This window comes from Monodelphis domestica, chromosome 4 (genome assembly GCF_027887165.1).
Source record: "Monodelphis domestica isolate mMonDom1 chromosome 4, mMonDom1.pri, whole genome shotgun sequence".
NCBI classification, from domain to species: domain Eukaryota; kingdom Metazoa; phylum Chordata; class Mammalia; order Didelphimorphia; family Didelphidae; genus Monodelphis; species Monodelphis domestica.
This window is the reverse complement of record NC_077230.1, coordinates 303,391,115-303,415,073: the sequence shown is the minus strand read 5'-3', so window position 1 is coordinate 303,415,073 and position 23,959 is coordinate 303,391,115. Positions and strand designations below refer to the sequence as shown.

At 38.0% G+C, this 23,959-nt stretch overlaps 1 protein-coding gene across 1 annotated transcript in view; it reads right to left on the bottom strand.

Moving 5' to 3' along the window:
- Positions 1-23,959, bottom strand: part of LOC100026292 (WD repeat-containing protein 49-like) — a 223,135-nt gene that overhangs the window by 63,112 nt on the left and 136,064 nt on the right. Inside the window, exons 12-13 of the mRNA XM_056825130.1 lie at positions 17,960-18,206; positions 5,966-6,071 (exon numbers count right to left, since the gene is read on the bottom strand). Coding sequence (XP_056681108.1) covers positions 5,966-6,071; positions 17,960-18,206 — 353 coding nt within the window. The remainder of the gene's footprint in view (positions 1-5,965; positions 6,072-17,959; positions 18,207-23,959) is intronic.

Genomic DNA, 23,959 nt, shown 5'->3' with positions numbered 1-23,959 from the left:
TTGGAAATTGAAGAGACTTCTGAGATGGCAAGTGAAGAATTCCATTCTATATCCACATTTTCACCTTTTCAACCCAACGCTGAGGATTCTTTTACCATGCTGAGGTTGCTAGGGAGTGTCGACATTTATGCTTCTAGTTCAATCAAGCAATTCACTAGTGCCTATTACAGCCAAGCACTGTGCTGGGTGCTGGGCTTACAAATACAGTGAATGAAACAACCACTACTCTCAAAGAGCTTACGTTCTAGTGGTGGTGGGGTGGGCGGGAAGTGGAAAAAATAAGTGTGGCAGTCTATATAGAATAAATATAAGGAGAATAAGTTCAAACAAATACAAGGCAGCTCAAGGTGAAGGTCCAGCCTGGACAATCTCCTGACCTATGCACATAATTTTTCATCATAAAGAAGTTATTATTATTTTAATCTGACTGTCTAAAACTAGTGCTCTCTTTCTCTTTAAAGGATTCCATCCAGAAATCTTTCATGCAAAAATAAGAGTACCTCATTCACCTATTTGCCACACAGGTTGGACTTTTAAAACTTGATACATTCATTTGAATTACTCCCTTCTATGAACTCTCTGGTTCAGCTAAACCAGCTGAATCTTTGCCATGAATACTCACTATTCTCTCATACCTCTAGGTGTTATTGTGTTATTCCCTGCTCCTGGAATGCCCTCTCCTCCTCTTTACCTGTTGAATTCCCATCCTTTCTTTAAATATCAGTTCAAATGTGAACTCCTCCAGGAAACCTTTCCTAGTCTGTCTCTTCCCTTTCCCTCCCATCAACTATCTTCCTCAAGCTTCCTGAAGCACTTTGTTTTGTAACTTTTTGAAGAACAACCTGGTTACTCATGAAATAACTGGTTTGGTATGGAGACTATCCCACTGTCATCTGGCTGTGGGCAGGTCAGGGGGTCTAGAGTAATGTCCCTCTCTTGTCCTCATTTTGGTCCCTGAATCTTTGTTTTGCATAAACCAGCCAGAACATTTTGGTGATTGAACTGGAATGTCAAGAGAAAACTAGTATATTATAGTTATCTGTGTTGTTTTCTTATTTCTACCCATGACTGGAAGGTCAGTAAAGTCAAGAACCATGTTTTGTCTAACTATTTCTCCTCAGAGTCTATCACAGTGGTTTGTCAATAGAATATAAGCTCTAGAAGGAGATGAGATATTTCATTTTTGCCTTAATAGCCTTAGTCCTGAGATCCCCTAGCATAGTGTCTGGAACATTTTAGATAATTAATAAATGCTTGTTGAAGGAATGAATTGTAGATACTTAAATACTTAATACACATTGTAGATACTTAATAATGATTTGTTTGTCACAATTGCTACAGACATCTTTTAAATATAGCTACCCATGGAAGGAAGAAATTAAGTCATTAATAAAACACAAAGTACTTTATAAACCTTACTATGTAAATAGCTATATTATTTTTATTGTTACCAGTCATTTACACTTCAGTATACAGCTGCTTTCCTGAAGGCACTAAGGAAATAGGAGTTTTGCTCAGACTGGAGTTGATATCATTTTGGAGAAGGTGGTATTGCCTAGGGATTATTGGTCAAGGGTGGGATGGTGTCCCAATGGGCAGTCAGGGTGAAGAAAAGATTACAAAGAGTAGGGAGAAAGAAATAAAAAGGATTTAACAAAAATAAGCTTAAAATTTTGCCTGGGAATTATCTTTGTTACACTCAAGATCAATGTTTGAACAACTTGTGAATTGTTTTCTTCCTGTTCTCACCCCCTTTCCTATATGGTAGCTCCTTTTCAGTCTCTAATTTTGTGGGCCAAGAAAATACTAAATGGAAACACAAGATCCTAGATATAGAACTGGAAGAGTACTCAAAGATTATTTAGTCTCCTTTTTCCTTCCTTCCCTTGTTATATAGATAAGGAAATTAGATAAACAAAGACAAAATGTATAAAGAAATGTCAAAGGAAGTGAGTGAACCTACTCATGTTCACATGGACAGGATTTAAAAGTAGGTGTTCCAAAATTAATAAAGTAAGACTAAATTTTTAAGAAATTGTTTCTACATGTAAGAAGGCTATGAGCACTCAGGAAGCCCTTGAAAAGGGTTCCCATGAATTAGGGGAGTGGAACATATGGGCTAAAAAAGAAAGCTTTAAAAGCAAAGATGTCATATTCAGCTGTTTGGGATTTCTATGATTAATTTGTGTTGAATAAAAAAAATATATTAAGATGTAACTTACATACCATATTTCAAGGATATGATTTCAATGCATTTAAAAAAAATTTAGGAAGTGATTCAAATGTGCCTGAATCATCATAGGCAAGATGTTAATCTTATAATGATAGATTCAAATTGAGAAAAAATGGAAAGACACCCTGGAAATAAAGTAAAATATATGACACCTACCCACACACAGAGTTTTGATGATGGAGAGAAAAGGCAATTTAGAAAAAAAAACCACTTCTTTGAAATGTTTAAAAAATGAAGCTTTCAAATGGAAAGCTGAAAGAAATTGTTAATGCCTTTTCATGAATTTAATTTTCAATGATCTTTATCAAAACAAAGTTTGCAAATCTTGCCATATTATTTATGTAGAAGACTGAAGAGGAAGTAGGGTTCCTGGCTGTATCAATGAATATGTGACCACAGGCAACTAAATTTAGCCTTTCTATAGCTCAGTTTTTTCCTTAAGAAATTCAGGAGAATAACCTATCCCTCAGACCTTAATTTCAAGTTACCTTTAATGACTTAGAGCTGAATGAACATATTCATTCATTCACAGAAGAATCATGACTGGGTATGATGGATTATAATGCCTGTAATCCCTGTGGCTGGAGAAACTAAGAAGGTGGATCTCTTGAGTCAGGGAATTCTGAGCTGCAGTAGGGCTAAAAGCAATCAGTTGTTCATACTAAGTCTGGTTCCAATATAGTGAGCCCCCAGAAGTCCCAGGGATATTAAAAAAGAGACAAACTTTCCCATTGTCAAAAATAGAGTAATCAAAGCTTCTATGTCAATCAATAGTAAAGACTGGGACCAAGAGTGAGTATTGCCTTTCTAATCTAGGTGAGATAGGGATGTTGTTCATTTGTTCAGGCATGCCCAACTGTTTGTGACCTGTTAAGAGGGTGATTTAGGGATGGGACCAGATGGATAGGTTTGGGTCAGTATGAGGAAATTAACAAGATTTGGGAAAGCCTAAAAACCCAGCCAGGCAGAGCCTGACTCTAACATGACACACATAGACCACTCAAATAAAATGAGAAGTAGGTTTAATACAAGAATAAGGTAAAAGGGTATTGGATAACCTATAGCTAATTTGTTTAATACCCAAGATTTAATATCTCTTCACAGAGATTTCTTCAGAGTGATTTTCCCTACTCTAATTCTCCCTAACTGCCTAAATCCCCAGTACCTGACCTTGGCTAAACTAAACCTAACCCCTCTTTAGCTGGTATTAAGGAAAGGGTCTGTGTAAGCTTGATAGGCTCCAGGGAAGGTCCTTGATCCAAAAAGACCTACGCTTGGTCTCACAATCAGATGCCAGATGGTTCAGGATCACCAGGAACTACAGATAAAACCAATCAGCAGAGCAAGCAGGGCATCAGAGTAGAAGAGCAGTTGGGTAGCCAGACAGCAAACAGGATAGGGGATTCAGGGTAGTATCAGCCACTAAGGAAAAGCACCCTGTCTCTCCAGGTCAAACCAGAGAAAGACCCCCTAAACCTCAGTTGACTGTCTCTCCTTTACTTTCCCATTCTAAAATTCTCTCCCTGTTAACCTCATGCCTCTGCAACTTGCTCTAACCTTCTCTTGCTTATAACAGACCTCATGGACCCCATTGTCCATAGGGCAAAGATACTGGAGTAGTTTTCTGTTTCCTTCTCCAGATCATTTTGCAGATGAGAAAACTCAGGCAAACAAGGTTAAGTGACTTACTTGCCAGGTGTCACATAGCTAGTCTAAGATCTGATTTGGACTCAGGAAGATAAGTCTTCCTGCCTCCAGACCTGGCACTTTATCCTCTATGGTACCTAGCTTCTCTTTTCTAATTATTAAAGGTGTTTTTTTTTTTAATGGAATAGGCTACCTTGGGAGATTCCTCTTATTAGTGAGGAAAAACTTGAGGGCTGTTTGTCAGATGAATTGTAGAGGGGAGGTCTTGTACACGTATATGGTTTTATATCCTGGTTCAAGTCTTTTCTAATTTGGAGATTCTGTATATTTGTCATATCTCCCCTCTAGACTGTAAGATCTTATTTATCTTCATTTCTTTCTCAGTGCCTAGTAATGGCACTTGAATCATCCTCTCTGACTGCCCCACTCTAATCCTAGGCAGTCATGATAAACATGTACTGCTGTAGGTTATAAGGGGTGTGGAGAGTATGATACAAACCCGTAACTTTCACTGTCAAAGCCCTTCAGATGGGTTGGGCTGTTCGTGATATATACCTTCTGGTATAGCTGCAGTTCATGTAGCTACATTGCTTGACAGTGACTAGTTATGCCACTGTCAGGACAAGTTTGCTTTTGTGGGAGATTTTAAGCAAAGACTAGACTACTAGACTATTCCTGCTCAGGTATATTTGGGTGGAGATTCCTTCTAGGTATGAATCAGACTAGAAATTATTTCCAAGGCAACCAAGGTGGTTGTCTCACCTTTGTATGTAAAGGAGAATACACTATTGTTCTGACAAATGTCTCTATAAAAGGCAATGTGGTGGAATAGTTAGAGAGCTTACCAGGAAGCCAGGAAAACCTAGATTCAAGTCCTGCCTTCCATATATACTGGCCATAGTGACCCTAGGCAAGTAACTCAATCTCTCAATCTTTCATATCTGTAAAATGATCAGTCTGGACCTGATCATCTCTAAGGTCCCTTCCAGCTCTAAATCTATATTCTTATAACCAGAAATTTAAAGTGAGAGGTAAGTGCCAAGTGATAATGATGGATTATGTTTCTATCACTACAATCCCCAAACTATAGTGGTATCTTTTAAAATAAGGGTCAAATTATCAGGAAAGACACCTTTGCCTTTTGGATATTTAAAAATTAAAAAAAGATCTCTAATTGGCAATCCCTGTTCTTTTCAGATCTCCTGACATTGAACTTCTGATTAATTTAACAAATAGTAAATAAATAACTCATGCCTGGCACATAGTAGGCATTTAATAAATGCTTATTGACTGACTAGATATTATATCACTTGATTAGTGAATTCCCTGCAATTGATTAGTGACCTCATGGCTGCTTTAATAGAAGGCTATGTTTGGTATCACAAAGACTTGGTTTCAAATTCCACCTCAGCCCCATACTATCTGGGTGATCATGCAAAGTCACTTAACTTTTCACTGATTCTGACAACTCCTGAAGATTACAAATTAGAGTAAAGCTGCAATCTGTTTCAGTGTAAGGAGTTTCCATACTGAAAATTCCCCTTGCTAATGAAATCACAAGGGTCATCCCAATGAGCTAGGTGCTGCTCTAGGTGCTCAGAATAGAAAGAATGACAAAATAACACCTTCCCTGTGGAAGTTTACATTCTAGGAGGAAATAGGACATGTGTGCAGTTATGTCCATACAGATTGTATGCCAGAGGGAGAGAGCACTAACCACTGGACTTGAGAAGAAGCGACCCTTAACCAAAAGAATCCCTTTGTGTATTTCAACAAAGACCACCACTAGCAAGAGATGCCTCTTTTCCTTGAGCCGGGGAAGCCTATGCCAAAAATGCCTTGGAAGCTACCTCACAGCAGCAAGTTTAAGATGGCTCCCTAGTATTTATTCTCCAACTGCCAATTGGGCTTCCCTTCCGCAAGTCATCTCCTCATTTCAAGTGCTATTTATTTATGATGCCATGGAGAGGAACCCTACACGCCCCACCCCCTCACCCCCAAGCTGACAACAGGGAGTATAGATATCACAAAATACAGACGCTAGTCTGTATGCTCTAAAGCACATGATGCAAAAAGTGGACAGACCTTGACCGTATTGTCAGTGGACATTGAAAATATTCTCTTCTCTTCTGCTGCTATGTGGAGGTAAAAGACTGGAGCGAGGTGGCTTTTCAGCATGCCTGTTGGTCTTCTAGAATGTGAAAAGAACAAACAATCGTGTAGCAGTTTCAGCTTTTATTTCCTAATGAAAACGTCAGGCTGAACTTGGCTCTGATCTGGTGCTTCTATTCAGTCTGGAGGAGGGTTCGAGTATATTTCACTGTGGGATAAAAGGACTGAAGCAGATAATGCCCAGTTATAGCAACATAACTTGGTGTGAGACGAAGTGCTGAGCTCCGTTGCTCCAAGCACGTACAACGTTGCTACCAAAGGAAGGAGAGGGGAGAGGGCTGGCTTGGGCTGGCTTCCAAAACAGGTTGTAGTCACTTCACACGGGCGGGTGTTAACAGTATTTAGGGAGCAACCAAAAACGCCAGTGGAAGGCAGGGCATTTGAGCAAGATGTGTTCGGTCATTTGCCAAGAGTTTTCACCACGCTGCTGCACTCTCCTCACTGATAACAGGATATATGGGCTGGGGGGAGGAGGGGAGAACAAGAGAGACCAAAGGAATCTTTTCACCACTATGAAGCTGCGGTTAATGGTCTGCTGTTACAGGCAAACAGGAAATTAAGAGGAATATCTGGAGAGGAGAAGGAGCGAGCATCTCATGCTTCACGGGGTGCACTACGCAGAGGCTTGACTTCCAATCTCTGCAACTTGTACAAATTCCAAAAGCCCCCGCCCCTCTAGACCGATTTATAAAACCAAATTATTCTCTCCTTTCATTCCAACCTCCCAAGACTTACTAGACATAAATGAGCAAATTGCTAGTTGGCATTTATTGAGAAGCTGCTGTTCACACAGGTACTGGAAGGCTAACACAGAAGGTTTGGGTCTATCCTGGACGAAAACCCATGGAGGCTATGACCGTAATGACTCCCAATGGGGAGGGAGGAGCATGATGACAAATAATGGCGAGATCAAAGCATTCTGTCCCCTTCCGACATAACAGCTTGTGTAACTACACTCCTTGGCATTGTCTGCAGGAGGCACTTAAGTAAAGGCTGGATTATCCCTTGTCAGGTAAATTAGAGTGGGAATTCTTTCCAGACATGTATTGGACTAGAGATGACTTCTGAGGTGGCAAGGTGGCATAGCAGAATGCTAGATCTGGAGTCAGAAAAGCACTGAGTTCAAGTGCAACCTCAGATATTTACTAGCTATGTGGACCTGAGCAAGTCACTTAACCTCTGTTTGCCTCCGTTTTCACATTTGTAAAATGGGGATAACAATAATACCTATTTCCCAGCGTATTGTGAGAATTACATGAGATAATAATTGTAAAGTCTTTAGCATAGTACATAGCACATAGAAAGCACTAAAAAAATGTTAGCTATTGTTATTATTATATATTATTATTCTGAGGTCCCTGACAGTGCTGACATTCTGTGATTCTTTGAATCATCCTAAAAATGGGCAAGCTTTTATACCAGATGAGGCTGAACAACTCTACTCAAAGCCTAGGTGTGGCCCTAATCCCAGGTAACCAAGGTAACCCATAGATTTGAACAAGACTAAATCAGAGGAAAAGGTTTAGTGATGAATAAGACCGCAGGGACAATCTGTGGAAGTACCATTCAGGGCAAGAATGTTCAGATACATACTAATGTATTCTTATTTATTGCACTTGATTAAGGGGACTGTCTAACAATATCTGAAACTTCTGTAAGATTTAGTCATACAGAGGCCTGTCTAATAAGGGGTTTTCCTGTTCATTTGAAATTGGATACATGGGAATTTCTTCAGAGTATAACTTGTACAAAATTGTGAATTGAACAAACCTTGTTTTTGGTACTATAAGAATTTAAAATTTAGGTTTTTATGTTAAATGATTCATTGGGGAGAATAGTCTCCTAAAGAATCAGTATTTCTTTGTCTTTTCTTTCTAATCCTAGCTCTACTCCCCTAGCCTGCAATGTCTTCTGATTATCTGTAGTTGCCCCCAGCTGAGATGCTCTATCTAGTCTGCTCTTTCTGCAAAGTGCTTTATTTCAAATATTATCTCTATAGTCTTGATCACTTCTTGCCTTTTCTCTCCCAATATTACCCTCAGTCTTAATGGATGTCAGTTAATTGTTAGGAGAAAATCAAAACTGATTGGATTAATTTGCACTGACTTATAAATGATCTATATACTTCAATAGCCTTTACTATTTCTCCTTGATATTATGTCTCTTCTCTTGGCTGTTGGTGCTTCTCTCTCTTTTTTTAAACATTATTTTATTTGGTCATTTTCAAATGTTATTCATTAGAAACAAAGATCACCTTTTTTTTTTCCTCTCACCTCCCCCCACCCCTCCCATTGGCGATGCGTGATTCCTCTGGGTGTCACATGCGTCCTCAACCAGAGTCCATTCCCATGCTATTGGTTTCTGTAGTAGGGTGTTCATTCAGAGTCTCTCCTTGATCATATCCCCTCCACCCCTGTGGTCAAGCTGTTGTCCTTCCTCCGTGTTTTTACTCCCACTGTTTGTCCTCTGCTTGTGGGTAGTGTTTTTTGCTTCTTGGTCCCTGCAGGTTGTTCAGGGACATTGCATTTAGCCTAATGGAGGAGTCCATTATGTTCAATTGTACCACAGTGGATCAGTCTCTGTGTACAATGTTTTCCTGGTTCTGCTCCTTTTGCTCTGCATCACTTCCTGGAGGTTGTTCCAGTCTCCATGGAATTCCTCCACTTTATTATTCCTTTGCGCACAATAGTATTCCATGACCAACATATACCGTAATTTGTTCAGCCATTCCCCAATTGAAGGGCATCCCCTCATTTTCCAATTTTTGGCCACCACAAAGAGTGCAGCTATGAATATTCTTGTACAAGTCTTTTTACTTATTGTCCCTTTGGGGTACAAACCCAGCAGTGCTATGGCTGGATCAAAGGGCAGACAGTCTTTTATCGCCCTTTGGGCATAGTTCCAAATTACCCTCCAGAATGGTTGGATCAATTCACAACTCCCCCAGCAATGAATTAATGTCCCCACTTTGCCACATCCCCTCCAGCATTCATTACTTTCCTTCACTGTCATGTTAGCCAATCTGCTACGTGTGAGGAGATACCTCAGAGTTGTTTTGATTTGCATTTCTCTGATTATAAGAGATTTAGAGCATTTTTTCAAGTTGTAAATCTTGAAATTTCTCAGACTTGTGAATGTTAAAAATTTCCCCATTGGACTGGGAACATTCCCTATTTTGATGTGAAAACTCCTTGCTATGGGAGGACCTCTACTCCACCCCTACTTAAGACTGCTTTAGGGGAGAAAACACCTTGCTAAACAATGAAAGTACTTGGACCCATGCTTATAATAAGGCAAGGAGTTCTTTGAGCCATATCTGTTTTTAGAATTGATACAATGGGATGCTAGGTACCTATAAGGGTGGGGCAAGTTTTCTCTTAATGAGATTAGTCAACTCAGCTGTGTTTTCTCTGGTTTAGATTTACTGAGGGGATTAGTCTACACAGCAGCATTTTCTCTGGTTCAGGCTTACTGAGGAGATTAGTCGACTTAGCAGGAATTTAGATGGGCTGTCCTTTAGGAAACATCTACAGTGATTGGTAGATGGAAGAACTTAGGGGAGGTGACATAGGAAAAAAACCCCTATATAAGAAAAGGTATCTCTTGAGCAAAAGAAGCTTAGAGAGAGAATCCTTAGAGGCTTGGAGATAGATCCTTTTGGAGGAGGCCCTTTGAAGATCTCTTGAGAAGAAGTCCCTTGGGAGGCTGACTCTGGCTGGAACTCCCTCTGGGGAGACTCTGTTCCCCAGACATCCTTGCTTAAGACAAATCTTGTGGTGAGTGATAAAAAACTGACTGATTCTCTCTCTCTTAAGACTCAGGTCTAAGCCATGTTGGCTTGAGGCCCTTCATACTTATACTTTTCTCTCTCTCTCTCTCTTCCTTTGATTACTCATTGTATTAGTAATTAAATTCTCTATAAAACCCAGTTGACTTGGGCATATTCATAATTTGGGAATATATTCCCTGGCAATCACCTTATATTTGATTTAAAACAAGACACTGTATTGAAAACATTTTCTGCGGTCACAAATTACTCACCCTCTCTTATATCTATCACAATTTATAACATCAACCATTTTAAGTATTATAGTTTATGACCCCAACTCTTTTAATCACCACATTTTATGACATCAACTATTTTAAATCTTACAATGTGCATATTAATAGTTTTGATTTCTATGGCTGAAAACTGCCTATTCATGTCTCTTGCCCATTTATCAACTGGAGAATGGCTTGATTTTTTGTACAATTGCTTCAGCTCTTTACAGATGTGAGTAATTAGACCTTTGTCTGAGGTTTTTGTTATGAAGATTGTTTCCCAATTTGTTGCTTCCCTTCTAATTTTGGTTACATTAGTTTTGTTTGTACAAAACCTTTTTAATTTGATGAAATAAAAATTATTTATTTTACATTTTCTGACTCTTTCTATGTCTTCTTGGTTTTAAAGTCTTTCCCTTCCCACAGGTTTGACATGTATACTATTCTGTGTTCACTTAATTTACTTATAGTTTCCTTCTTTATGTTCAGGTCATTCATGCATTCTGAGTTTATCTTGGTGTAGGGTGTGAGGTGTTGATCCAAACCTAATCTCTCCCACACTGTCTTCCAATTTTCCCAGCAGTTTTTGTCAAATAGTGGATTTTTGTCCCCAAAGCTGGGGTCTTTGGATTTGTCTTGCTGAGATCACTTATCCCAAGTCTATTCCACTGATCCTCTTTTCTGTCTCTTAGCCAGTACCAAATTGTTTTGATGACCACTGCTTTACAGTAGTTTGAGATCTGGTACTGCAAGGCCACCTTCCTTTGTATTTTTTTTTATTATTTCCCTGGATATCCTGGATCATTTGTCCTTCCAAATGAACTTTGTTATGGTTTTTTCTAATTCAGTAAAAATTTTTTTTGGAAGTTCAATGGGTATGGTACTAAATAGATAGATCAGTTTGGGTAGGATGTTCATTTTTATTATATTGGCTCATCCTACCCATGAGCAGTTAATGTTTTTCCAATTGCTCAAGTCTAGTTTTAATTGTGTGGAGAGTGTTTTGTAGTTGTATTCATAGAGTTCCTGTGTTTGTCTTGGGAGATAGATTCCTAAGTATTTTATTTTGTCTAAGGTGATATTGAATGGGATTTCTCTTTCTAATTCTTGCTGCTGAGATGTGTTGGAAATATATAGGAATGCTGATGAGTTATGTGGGTTTATTTTGTATCCTGCAACTTTGTTAAAGTTGTTGATTATTTCAATTATCTTTTTTGTGGATTCTCTAGGATTCATTAAGTAGCCCATCATAACATCCACAAAGAGTGATAACTTGGTCTCCTCATTGCCTATTTTAATGCCTTCAATTTCTTTTTCTTCTCTAATTGCTACTGCTAGTGTTTCTAGTACAATGTTAAATAATAGAGGTGATAATGGGCATCCTTGTTTCACTCCTGATCTTATTGGGAATGCATCTAGTTTATCCCCATTGCAGATGATGTTTGCTGATGGTTTTAGATATATACTGTTTATTATTTTTAGAAAAGACCCTTCTATTCCTATATTTTCTAGTGTTTTTAATAGGAATGGGTGTTGTATTTTTTCAAAGGTTTTTTCTGCATCTATTGAAATAATCATGTGATTTTTGTTGGTTTGCTTGTTGATATGGTTAATTATGTGGATGGTTTTCCTGATATTGAACCAGCCCTGCATTCCTGGTATGAATCCTACTTGATCATAGTGAATGACCCTCTTGATCACTTGCTGAAGTCTTTTTGCTAGTATCCTGTTTAAGATTTTTGCATCTATGTTCATTAGGGAGATTGTTCTGTAGTTTTCTTTCTCCATTTTTGACTTGCCTGGTTTTGGAATCAGTACCATATTTGTGTCATAAAAGGAGTTTGGTAGCACTCCCTCTTTCCTTATTATGTCAAATAGTTTGTATAGTATTGGGATTAGCTATTCTTTGAATGTTTGATAGAATTCACTAGTGAATCCATCAAGCCCTGGGGATTTTTTCTTAGGGAGTTTTTTGATGGCCTGTTGGATTTCTTTTTCTGATATGGGATTATTTAAGAATTTGATTTCTTCTTCTGTTAGTCTAGGCAATTTATATTTTTTAAAATATTCATCCATATCACCTAGATTGGCATATTTATTGCCATATAATTGGGCAAAGTAGTTTTTAACGATTGCCTTAATTTCCTCTTCATTGGAGGTAAGGTCTCCCTTTTCATCTGTGATACTGTTAATTTGCTTTTCTTCCCTCCTTTTTTTAATTAGGTTGACCAGTACCTTGTCTATTTTGTTTGTTTTTTCAAAGTACCAGTTTCTTATCTTATTTATTAATTCAATAGTTCTATCACTTTCAATTTTATTAATTTCTCCCTTAATTTTTAGGATTTCTAATTTGGTTTTCTCCTGGGGGGTTTTAATTTGTTCACTTTTAAGTTTTTTGATTTGCATGTCCAATTCATTGATCTCTGCCCTCCCTAATTTGTTAACATATGCACTCAGGGATATGAATTTTCCTCTAAGTACTGCTTTGGCTGCATCCCATAAGGTTTGAAAGGATGTCTCACCATTGTCATTTTCTTCAATGAAATTATTAATTATTTCTATGATTTGTTCTTTAACTAACTGATTTTGGAGAATCATATTATTTAATTTCCAATTGATTTTTTATTTTGCTCTCCACGTACCCTTACTGATCATTATTTTTATTGCCTTATGATCTGAAAAGGTTGCATTAACTATTTATGCTTTCCTACATTTGTATGCCATGGTTTTATGACCTAGTCTATGGTCAATCTTTGTGAATATGCCATGTGCTGCTGAAAAGAAGGTGTATTCCTTCTTATCCCTATTTATTTTTCTTCATATATCTATCAACTCTAATTTTTCTAAGGTTTCACTCACCTCTTTTACCTCTTATTTATTTATTTATTTATTTATTTATTTATTTATTTATTTGATTTGTCTAAATTTGATAGTGGTTGGTTCAGATCTCCCACTAGTATGGTTTTATTATCTATTTCCTCCTTCAATTCTCCTAGTTTCTCCATTAGAAATTTGGGTGCTATACCATTTGGTGCATACATGTTGATTAGTGATATTCCTCGTTGTGTATACTCCTTTTTATCGGGATGTATTTACCTTCCCTATCCCTTTTAATCAGGTCTGTTTTTGCTTTGGCTTTGTCAGATATCATGATTGCTACTCCTGCCTTCTTTCTGTCAGTTGAGGCCCAATAGGTTTTACTCCAACCTTTAATTCTGACCTTGTGAGTTTCTACCCACTTCATGTGTGTTTCCTGAAGACAACATATGGTAGGGTTTTGGATTCTAATCCACTCTGTTATTCATCTACGTTTTATGGGTGAGTTCATCTCATTCACGTTCAATGATATGATTGTCATTTGTGAGTTCCCCAGCATTTTGATATCCTTCCCTAATTCTGACCTTTCTTCTTTTGCTATTACCTTTTAAACCTGTGGTTTATTTTAAATCATCCCCCTTGTTATGCTTCCTTTTCTAGTCCCTCCCTTTTTGTTCCCTTCTCCTTCCCCCTCTCCTTCCCTCCTTTTTTGTGTTCCCTCCCCTCAATCCCCTTTGGTTTTCCCTTCTCCATTACCCTGTTGGATAAGATAGAATTAAAGATCCCAATGGATCTAGATGCTCTTCCCTCTCAGAGTTGGTTTCACTGAGAGTAAGGTTTTAGTATTACCAATTAGCACTTTTCCTCTCCTCCTTATAAGAGAATTCTTCCCCTCCCCTTCCCGTGTATATCTTTGTGTGACAAAGATTGTTCTATTCAATTTATTTCTATTTCTTCAAGTATATCTTAGTACCTTCACTAATTCCCCCCCTTTGCTTTTTCTTTCTTTTTTTCTCCCTTCCCTCCAAATCGTGTTAATGCCCCAATATTTCCCTATGAGTGATTCTTCTGATTACTCTATTAATGCATACCATTTTTGAAAGTCGCACATAACATTTCCCCCATATGTTAGTATATATAATTTGATCTAATTGTGGCCCTTATAGAAGAGATTTTGAATAAAAGAAAAAATAAAGCACTTTTCTCCTTTTCCCTTTCTTTCATATTTACCTTTTCATGTTTCTCTTGCTCTTTGTGTTTGGATGTCAAACTTTCCACTGGGTTCTGGTCTTTTCTTTATGAATATTTGGAAATCTTCTATTTTGTCGAATTCCCCTACTTTCCCCTGGAAGTATATAGTCAGTTTTGATGGGTAGCTGATTCTTGGTTGAAGACCCAGTTCTCTTGCTTTTCTATATATCGTGTTCCAGGCTTTACGGTCTCTTAGCATGTTTGTTACTAGGTTGTGTGTGATCCTTATTGACGTGCCTCTGTATCTGAAGTTTCTCTTCTTAGCTTCTTGTAATATTTTCTCCTTAGTTTGGAAGCTCTTAAATTTGGTGATTACAGTCCCAGGGGTTGTCTTTTGGGGATTTAGTATAGAGAGTGTTCTATGAACTCTTTCGATTTCTATTTTGCCCTCTTGTTTGAGAACATTAGGGCAATTCTCGTTGATGATTTCTTGTAGTATGGCATCGAGGTTTTTGTTAATCTCTGATTTTTCAGGTAGACCAATGATTCTCAAATTGTCTCTCCTTCCTCTATTTTCCTGGTCTGTCACCTTGTCAGTGAGATATGTTTTCTTCTATTTCATTAAGTTTTTGACTTTGTTTTATTAATTCTTGCTGTTTTGCAAGATCACTGTCTTCCAGTTGATTAATTCTGGTCTTTAAGGAGTGGTTTTGCTTTTCAGTTTGGTCTGCCCTTCTGTTAGAGGCTTCTAGCTCTTTCTCCAATTGTGAGATTTTGTCTGTCAGGCTGAAGACTTCTTTCTGAATTTGTCCTCATTTTTGTAGCCAGAAGGTTTCCATCTTTTGGATAAGCTCGATTTTGAGTTCTTCCAGAGCTTTTGGATAGTTTCCATTTTTGGGGGCGTGTTTTGATTTTGTTTGCATTTCATCCTCTTTTTTGTCTGTTTTCCCTCCATAAAAGTTTTCAATAGTCACTTTTTCCCCTTTCTTTTTGGAGGGTTGATCTTGGGCACTCTGAGCCATCCCTTTGGTGGTCAGTCAGAAATCTGAGTGAAATGGGTGGATATTGATGTTTTTGCCTCAGGCTGATTCTTCCCAGCCTCTGAAGTTTGTTGGCATGCCTGCCCATGCAGTCTGTGGTTGCTTCTCTCCCTTGCATACAGGCTTCCCCTGCACAGGATTCCGTTGTAAAACCACTTTGCGGGGTAGTTCCCTGGTAGTCCTTGTCAGTTCCCAGGGTCCCTGGCCTGTCCCCCCCCTCCCCCACCTTCACTGCAGCGAGGAGCGAAGGAGATTTTGCATCAGGCCATTTCTAGAGCCTCTGTGCATTTGGCGTTTGCAGTTTGCAGGAGCCCCTGCGGTCTGGTCTGCCCACTCTTCAGTGAAACTGCTCTGAGGGGTAGTTCTCTGGGAGTCCTCTTTAGATCCCAAGGACCCTGGAGTGCTCCCCACTCACTGCAGAGATGTTCCTCACTCACAGTCCAGTGAGTGAGCTGGTCCGTACTCTGGGGTAGGGGAGGGCAGCTCAGCTCAGCTCACGCTTGGCAGTGAGCTTTCTCTCCCTCTTATAGTGTGGAAGTGTTCAAACCCTATGTACCTTCATTGCTGTGGGCTGCTGGAGAGTCCCTCCAATCTTCCAAAGATGATTTTTATGCTCTTTTGAGGTAGTCTATTTCATTTGGTTCAGGGAAGAGGAAGCAATTTGCGTCTAGATTGCCACCATGTTTACCCGGAAGTCCTTTTGGTGCTTCTCTTACATGTCTGACTCATCCTTGTTTTGCTTTGTTTTTGTTTTTCTGATTCATCTTTTACTTCTGAAGTAGAGTTAGTTCCTTTCTTTTATTCCTCAAGGTTCTGTCCTCAAGTCTCTTCTATTTTGTCTTTATACTCACTTCTTCAGTGAGCATCTCCACTGCAAAGGATTCTACTGCAATGAATTCAATGATTACATCTATGTACATGGTTCCAAAATCCATGTATACAGCTCAAATCTTTCCCCAGCTCCAGTTCCACAATTCCACTTGATAGATGGACAGCTCCACTTGAATGTCTTGCCATCATCTCAAACACAGTCTAGCCCAAACTAATAATCGTCATCACCCCAAATCTGCCTCATTTGTCAGCTTCCTTATTTTTGTGGATGGCACTTCTTGTTCTTACTTACTAAGTCTTGAAATCCTGCAGTCACTTTTGACTTTTCCTTTTCATTCACTTCCCACATAAGAGTCAATGCCAAGTACTGTCAGTTCTACTTTGGTTATATCTCTTGATTTTGTTTCCTCTGCTCATCTCACAGATACCTTCCAGAGTTTGACTCTTATTAGATCTCATGTGGTTTTGTAAATGCTCTTCCTGATTCCAAGCTCTCCCTTCTCTGATTCGTCTCTCAAATTGCTTCCAAAATAATCTCCTAGGGCATGCAGATGACCATTTTACTTCCCCAGTCAGAAACCATCAGTGGCTCCCTCTTATCTCCCAATAAAATAAACATTCATTAGTGTGACAATTAAAGTCTCCTTATTCCCATTGTCCTGTCTTTCCAGCCTCGTTTTGCATCACTACCTTTGTACACACTATACTCTGGCCAAATTAGATTCCTTCCTATTTATTTTCTCAATTTTATCCTGCCTCTTCAGGCTTTATATATTTGTAGAGGCTATTCCCTTTCACATCTCTATCTGTTGAAATCCTTACCTTCCTTTGAATTATCTTAAATTTCTGTGCTTGAATTTAGCTCAGGCAACAACTTCTCCATCAAGTCATCTCCCTCATTTCCATCATTAAAAGAGAAGTTTTCCTTCTCAAATTTCTTATGGCACATTTTCTGAACCTTTCATTTGCATTTTTCATATATAGGGGCAGCATGCTGTGTACTGTAAGAGTAGCAGGAATGGCTTAATATCAGAAGAATTAAGTTTGAATTCTGGCTAATATATTTACCACCTTTGTGATCCTGGGAAAGTCATTGTATGTTTCCTTGTTTGAAAAATAGGACTGAAAATTCTAATAATGATAATAACAACAAACTGGCATTTACATAGGATATTGAGGTTTGAAAAGTATTTTACATTCATTATCCCATGTAAACCTCATTCTGTGAAATAAGTACTATAGACATTACTACTGCTGCATACAAGTACTCTCATTTTACAGATAATAAAATTGAGGCTTAGAAAGGTTATGTGACTTGTCTGAGGCTCAGAAGGGTTAGGTGAGTTTTTAGGATCATACACCTAGTAAGTGGCAGAAATGAGATGAACATGACATTATTTTTACTATGAACATGCCTTTCTCCTTTTATTAGATTGTAAGTTCCCTGAGGCTAAATATTGTGTTGGGCAGGTGGGGATGGAATTTGCATCTAGCATACTGCCTTTCAGAGGCCAGAAACTTAATAAACTAATAAAGAGAAAATTAAAAATGGCTATTTATTAAAGACATTTCCCAGAATATTTGCATTTTAAAAAAAGAGCTTGTTAACCCCAAAAGTTGAATTTTTTAAAAAGCCTTATCTTCTATTTTAGTAGCAATTCTAAGACAGAAAGGAGCAAGGGCTAGGCAACTAGGATTAAGTGACTTGCCCAGGGGCACACAGCTAGGAAGTATCTGAAGCTAGTTTGAACCAGGTCCAATGGACTCCAGAACAGGTGCTCTTTCCACTTTGCTACCCAGCTACCGTGAAAGGTTGAATTTTTAATGGTCACAAAATGAAGGATTAGGTAGTAGTAAGGAGATATTTTTTAATTAAAGAAAAGGCTTCTTGGAGCTAATTAAATTTTACATAAGAAACTATAGGGCTATTTTTCATTGCTCTGGCAGCATATAATACGCCCAGAATATAAAGAATAAGAAACCTTACCCTGGAACATAAGGGTTCCAAATTCGAATTACTCTATCCATTCCACCTGTTAGTAGCAAGTTGTTTCTTTTACAAAATGAAAATGCTTTGACTCCTTTATGCACTTGAAAGACTGTTTGATTGCCCTCTGCTCTCCTCTGGGGAACACCAAGGGTTACTTGGTGCCGTTTTCTTACTTTTCCGTCTTTCTTAACATCCCTTATTTCCTTCATCTTTTGTTCAACATTTGTTGTTCCAGTGGTACATCCTGAAAGCAAAAACCAAAACAGCTACTGTTAAATAAAAGGCCATTTCTCTGCTGCATCAGAGACTTTTAAAGGTTCTGGGCTTGCATTGAGGGAGAACCATCACTGTTATCTTCTGCCCCAAGTTATTAGAACATAGCTACTCTGAACTGGAGATTGGAGACAGTTTCCATAGGAAAGGAAACAATTTCTCATATGTCTTCTAGAAAGAGGCAACTAGCACCATGTAGAGGGGTAAGAGGACATCCAGAAGGAAATACAGTTCCAATTAAACCTTAAGCAGGGACATGCTGTTAAGCTGCAGCCTGAGCAAATTTTAGGGAACATTTTCCAGTCCATTAAACAGTGAAATGGGTTCTTAGGGGAAAGTTAAAGAATCTCCTCTGGAGGATTTTAAATAAGTTGGGTTCTTATTACAATAATAGCTAATGTAGCTGGTATTTATAGAGTGCTCTATGTATATTATCTTGTCTGATCCTCACAATAAAGTTGCCAAGTAGGAACCATTATTATTCCCATTTTACAGATAAGGAAACTGAGGATGAGAGAAATTAAATGTTTTGCCCACAGTCATATAATATAGCTTGTATTTGAGGCAGGATTTGAACTCAGATTTTTCTGACTCTGAGTATGGCACTTTATCTATAAAGTATGACCACTTTCCTTGGATGGTTTAAGGGCAGTCTTGTCAGAAGGGAGACTTAGCCTACATGACTTCTTAAGGTTCTTTACAAGTATACAGTTTCTAATTTGAGAAGTGCACCTCTTTTGCCCAGCGAGAAATAAATGAGGTATTTAGTTAAGTCTGTGATCTCATTGATGTGAATACTCCTTCTACTGGTACAGATGGTGACCCCTCAATGTCTTCTACTCCTGGGTAATTCTTACCTATATCTTTTCCATAATGTAACTCTTTCATAAAGGATCTATCCAATGTTCTAGAGAACTTTCTCAAGTTGTTACAACATCACAGGGAATATTAATTTGGCACTGTTGATGTTTGTAGAAAGGAAAACTGAATCAAAGATCACATATGCGAAAGTCATAATGCAACTTATTGAGGCCATATAACTGCCCAAGGAAGTGGCAATAATCCACTGCAGATCATACACGAGTAATAAAGATCATGTGTCCTTAAGAAGCCACATAGCTGACATTACAGCAAAATTTGGAGCTAGAGAAGGACCTCTACATGTATTGAATTTCTCACTAGTTGAACAGGACAATCTAACTAATACCTACAATGAACAGGAAAGTCAATCTTGGATAAAGAACTTACAGGCAAAACAAATAAGGGACATACGGTTTTCACAACTAGGCAAGTCCATCCTGCCTAGAATGTTATTGTATCATATGTGCAATGCAATACATGCACAAGGACACTATGGAACCCAAGTCATGATTGATTCAGTGAAATGATTTTGTATGCACCTGGAATATCCTCTTATGCCATAAGAGTCTGTCAAATATGTAAAATTTGTATGCAGTCCAATCAAGGAGTTTATAAGACCAAAGGATTAGGAGGTCATCCCTTAGCATATACTCTATTTGAATGCATAGAGATAGATTTTATCAACATGCCAAGAGACAAAAGGTTTAAGTATTGCCTTGTGATCATAGACAGATTGACTAGATGGCCAGACATTTTTCCTGCAAAAAAGAACAATGCAGCATTTGTGGTCAAAATCTATTAAAAGAAATCATACCTATATGTGGGATTCCCACAAAATTGGACGCAGACTGTGGGAGTCACTTTACTCAATCAATATTAAATGAAATTTATAAAAATCTAGGAATATAAGCAACATACCACACATTGTATAATCCCCAAAGTTCAGGGCAAGTGGAGAGATTAAATAAAGACATCAAACCATTAATAGGAAATTTTTGTGCAGAAACACACCAAAAATGGATAGATATTCTACCATTAGTTCTGTTCCATCTTAGAACAAGACCCAGTGGAGATCTGCACATCTCTCCATTTGAGATGCTTTGTGGACACACAATTTGGCATGGAAGGATTTGTAAACCAGCTTACATTGCAATGATAGGAGGAGATTGTCAATAAGCAAAATATATACAAGCTTGACAAACAAGAATAGCAGAGTTGCACGAAATGGGTTTGATATAACAAACAGTACCCCTGGATTACAATTTGCCCAACATCAAACCAGAAGACAAAGTATACATAAAAAATTTCAATAGAAAATTGGCTACAGACATAAAATGGACTGGACCACATGAAGTATTACTTACTACCCTGACAGCTATAAAAATTGCAGGGAAATACTCATGGTTCCACTGTTCACACACACACACACACACACACACACACACACACAAAAAAACAACAGAAAAATCCAACACCACTGAAACAGACATAGAAGAAGAAGAGAGTTACACCAAAAATAGTGTTGAGAAATGAAAACAAAAACTGACTAACATCAAAAAGTACACTACAAAGAAAGAATAGTGCCACCTAATATTTGAGACAACAAGATCCCAGCAGTCAAGCATGCCACAGCGATGAGAAGACAACTTTCCGGGGGGGGGGGGAGGAAAATATTTTAAAGCATCCCAGAGGAAAAGCATCAAGAGAAGCTGCTAGAGAAAAGAAACAAACAGAAAAAGCTGAAATGGTCAGCAAAGACTTTGAACTTTGTAAATTTGTTTATACAAGAAGAGGACAGATGGAAAATGGGACTTATATGTAAATAATCTCTGTAAATAATGTATATACTATAATTAGGTTAGTAACATAGTAATAGGATCTGTAAATATGTAGCATAGCATGTATATACATGTACATAAGATTAGGTTATAGATTAGACTAGGGATTTAGAGAATAGATATAATAAATAGGGAATAGATTAGGAGTAAGTTAAGTTTTGCATAGCATAGACAGTTCTACTTAGGAATATACTTAAGCTACATTTGCAGATAGGTAATAAAGTTTTAATTGTTTACTATAAAGCTGAAGCTGAAATTGTGTTTAATGGAAATATATATATGCATATAAAATAGTTTGCAAATAATTATAGATAAATAAAATAGGAAAAATGTATTAGTTTAACTTGGCAAGAGTAAGTAGTATTAGCATTAAGATTCAAATTTCTTTATAATGGTTTTGTTCAAACATTTATTGTACTGAATTTATTATAAAACCCCCAGACTACCCTTACCAAAACTTTCCTGCATAAAATTCCTTAGGTAGAAAAGATTAGCATAGAATAGAGATAGAGTAATTAAGGGAAGTTTATTATTTTGGGGGAGTAGTTAGAAAGTAGATTTCGTAGCTTGGTAAGTATAATGAATATAAATGACCTTGGAAAGGTCATGACAAAAAAATGGGGATGATTACGGAAAGGAAAACTTAAATAAGTTCTGGATTTTTTTGCCACTGAGGTGGAGCAAACAGCAGTTGGAATGTTAGAGTGAAGATTGATGGACAGTGATGACACTTGGTGGGAGGAAGGGTGACTGGGAGAGTGACAGTGGCTCTTCCAGGACTCTCTTTCCTGGCCCTCGGACTGGAAGGAGCACTCTCTTCCTGTATCTGCATAGAGATACCTCTGTTCCTTATTTTTCCCAACTGTTTGCTCTACCTGGATTCCTGTGATTGTGTCATCGAACAAAAGGATTTTAGGGGGAGAGGTTTTAACTGTAAGGCTGGTCTTTAGAGGCACTATCCTGAAGAGACAGGCCCAACCAGCTCTTATGGTCAGAACCTTTTCATCCTCTTGCTATCTACTGCTAAAGACTTTGAATTTAGGAAAACTAGCATATATTAGCATAGACAGGAATAAAGAAACCCTCCACAAGCTTTCAAGGCCTGGTCTCAGCTTAAAAACTGAGGGAAAGTCAAACCCCATTTGGGGAAAAATATAGGCCAATCCTGATTCCCTCTTCCCTGATACCTTCCCAATCCAAACTTGTTAAATAAATTCATTTTTATTTAAATAACCAGAAGTCAGATAAGAGGACTATCATTTCAGGGGGACATAGAGGGAACAGAACCTAAGGACAGCCATTCAACCATAAACGGTCCTTATTGGACCCCTGCCAGGTGACCTTAGTCCAGGGGGAAGGCTTGTCCCTCAGGAGGATCCATGCTTAACTGCCCTGGGGTATCTTCAACTTCAACATCAAGAAATAGAGAAGACATCCCCTCAGGCTATCAGAGTTGGCCCATTTCTCGGGAACCCCATTTTCAAAAACAACCTCTCAGCAAGGGGTATCTTCCTTCCTTTCACCTCACCAGCAGCCATATTCCCTCTGTCCCTGCAACTCCTCCATTCCCTGTTATAAACCCTTCCTTATCCCCTGTACCTCTTCAATCCTCTATAATTCCTTTGACTATTATATGTTATTCCCTACTCTTGCTAATAGATAACATGGGGAATGGAGGAAAACAAGAAGTTATTTTTGGTAATAGATAGTTTTCTAAATAAAAACCATATCTATTTGAGTTACTTGGTTCAGCAATTTAATTGATATGATCAGCAAAGTCAGTATCATAACCAACAGTCAATTCAATCATATGGAAAGATTCAACAAATGGCAGAACTGATGGCCCCACTTTGCCACTGTCTCTCTGATAGATTTTAGACGTGTGCTTTACCACAAAAGAAGACTAGGGAAAGAGAGTTCTACATGCCAACAGATAGGCATACATATTTCTAAAATATAACAAGAAAATTCCTTATATAATCCATTTGGGCAGCTTGGTGACACAGTGCACAGAATGCTGGGCCTGGAGTAAGGAAGACCTGACTTTAAATCTAACCTGAGATGTTTACTAGCTGTGTGACCCTAAGCAAGTCACTCAATCCTGTTTGTCTCAGTTTCTTCATCTGTCAAATGAGCTGGAGCTGGAAATGGCAAACCACCCCAGTATCTTTTCCAAGAGAAACAAATATAGGGTCACAAAAAGTTGGACTCAACTGAAAAGGACTAAACAACAACAAAAGCCATTTGGTATAATTGAAGGAGTCCTAGATTTGGAGTTAGAGGATCTGAACTCACATCCCAGATTTACCCTTTACTCAATGATGACTTTATCAATAGCATCTCAACCTTCCTGAGCCTCAGTATCCTCATTTGTAAAATGGAGTTATTAATAATACTTGCACTAATGTTGGTAATAATGATAACTGGCAACTGACATAGCAATTTGGCATTTGCAAAACATTTGACATACTTTATTTCATTTGACACCAGTCTCACAGAGTTATCTTTAGAAAGTGCTTTTTTAAATCTTAAAGCCCTAAATGTGAGTTATGATCATTCTCTTTCCTGTTTGGCACATGTCAGACATATTCCTGTACTCAGTATTGTCCAAAACCTTTTTAAGGGTCTTAGCAGAGACTTTTAACCTGGGATTCATTTACTTATTTTCTATATATTTTGAAAATTGCATTTTACTATGACTGGTTTTCTTTGTAATCATATGTATTGTATGCATTTAAAAACATTATTCTGAGGACTCCCATGATACAATAAAGTTCAAGAACCACTGGCTTATAACAAAGGGACAGAGAAATCTTAATCTCTTTATCTTCTTTTTTTCTAGACAACTGTCTTTATAAATTGTGACTTCAGCAATTAGTTGGGTGTTGATTGGTCTTATTTGGATACTTCACCTGTTATTATAAACTACAAGTCTGACACATTTCCCAGCAATTACCTGAAAGATTCCCTAATCAAGAGAATTCCAACAAAGGGAAAATTACCTGATTGGCACACATAACTGCTG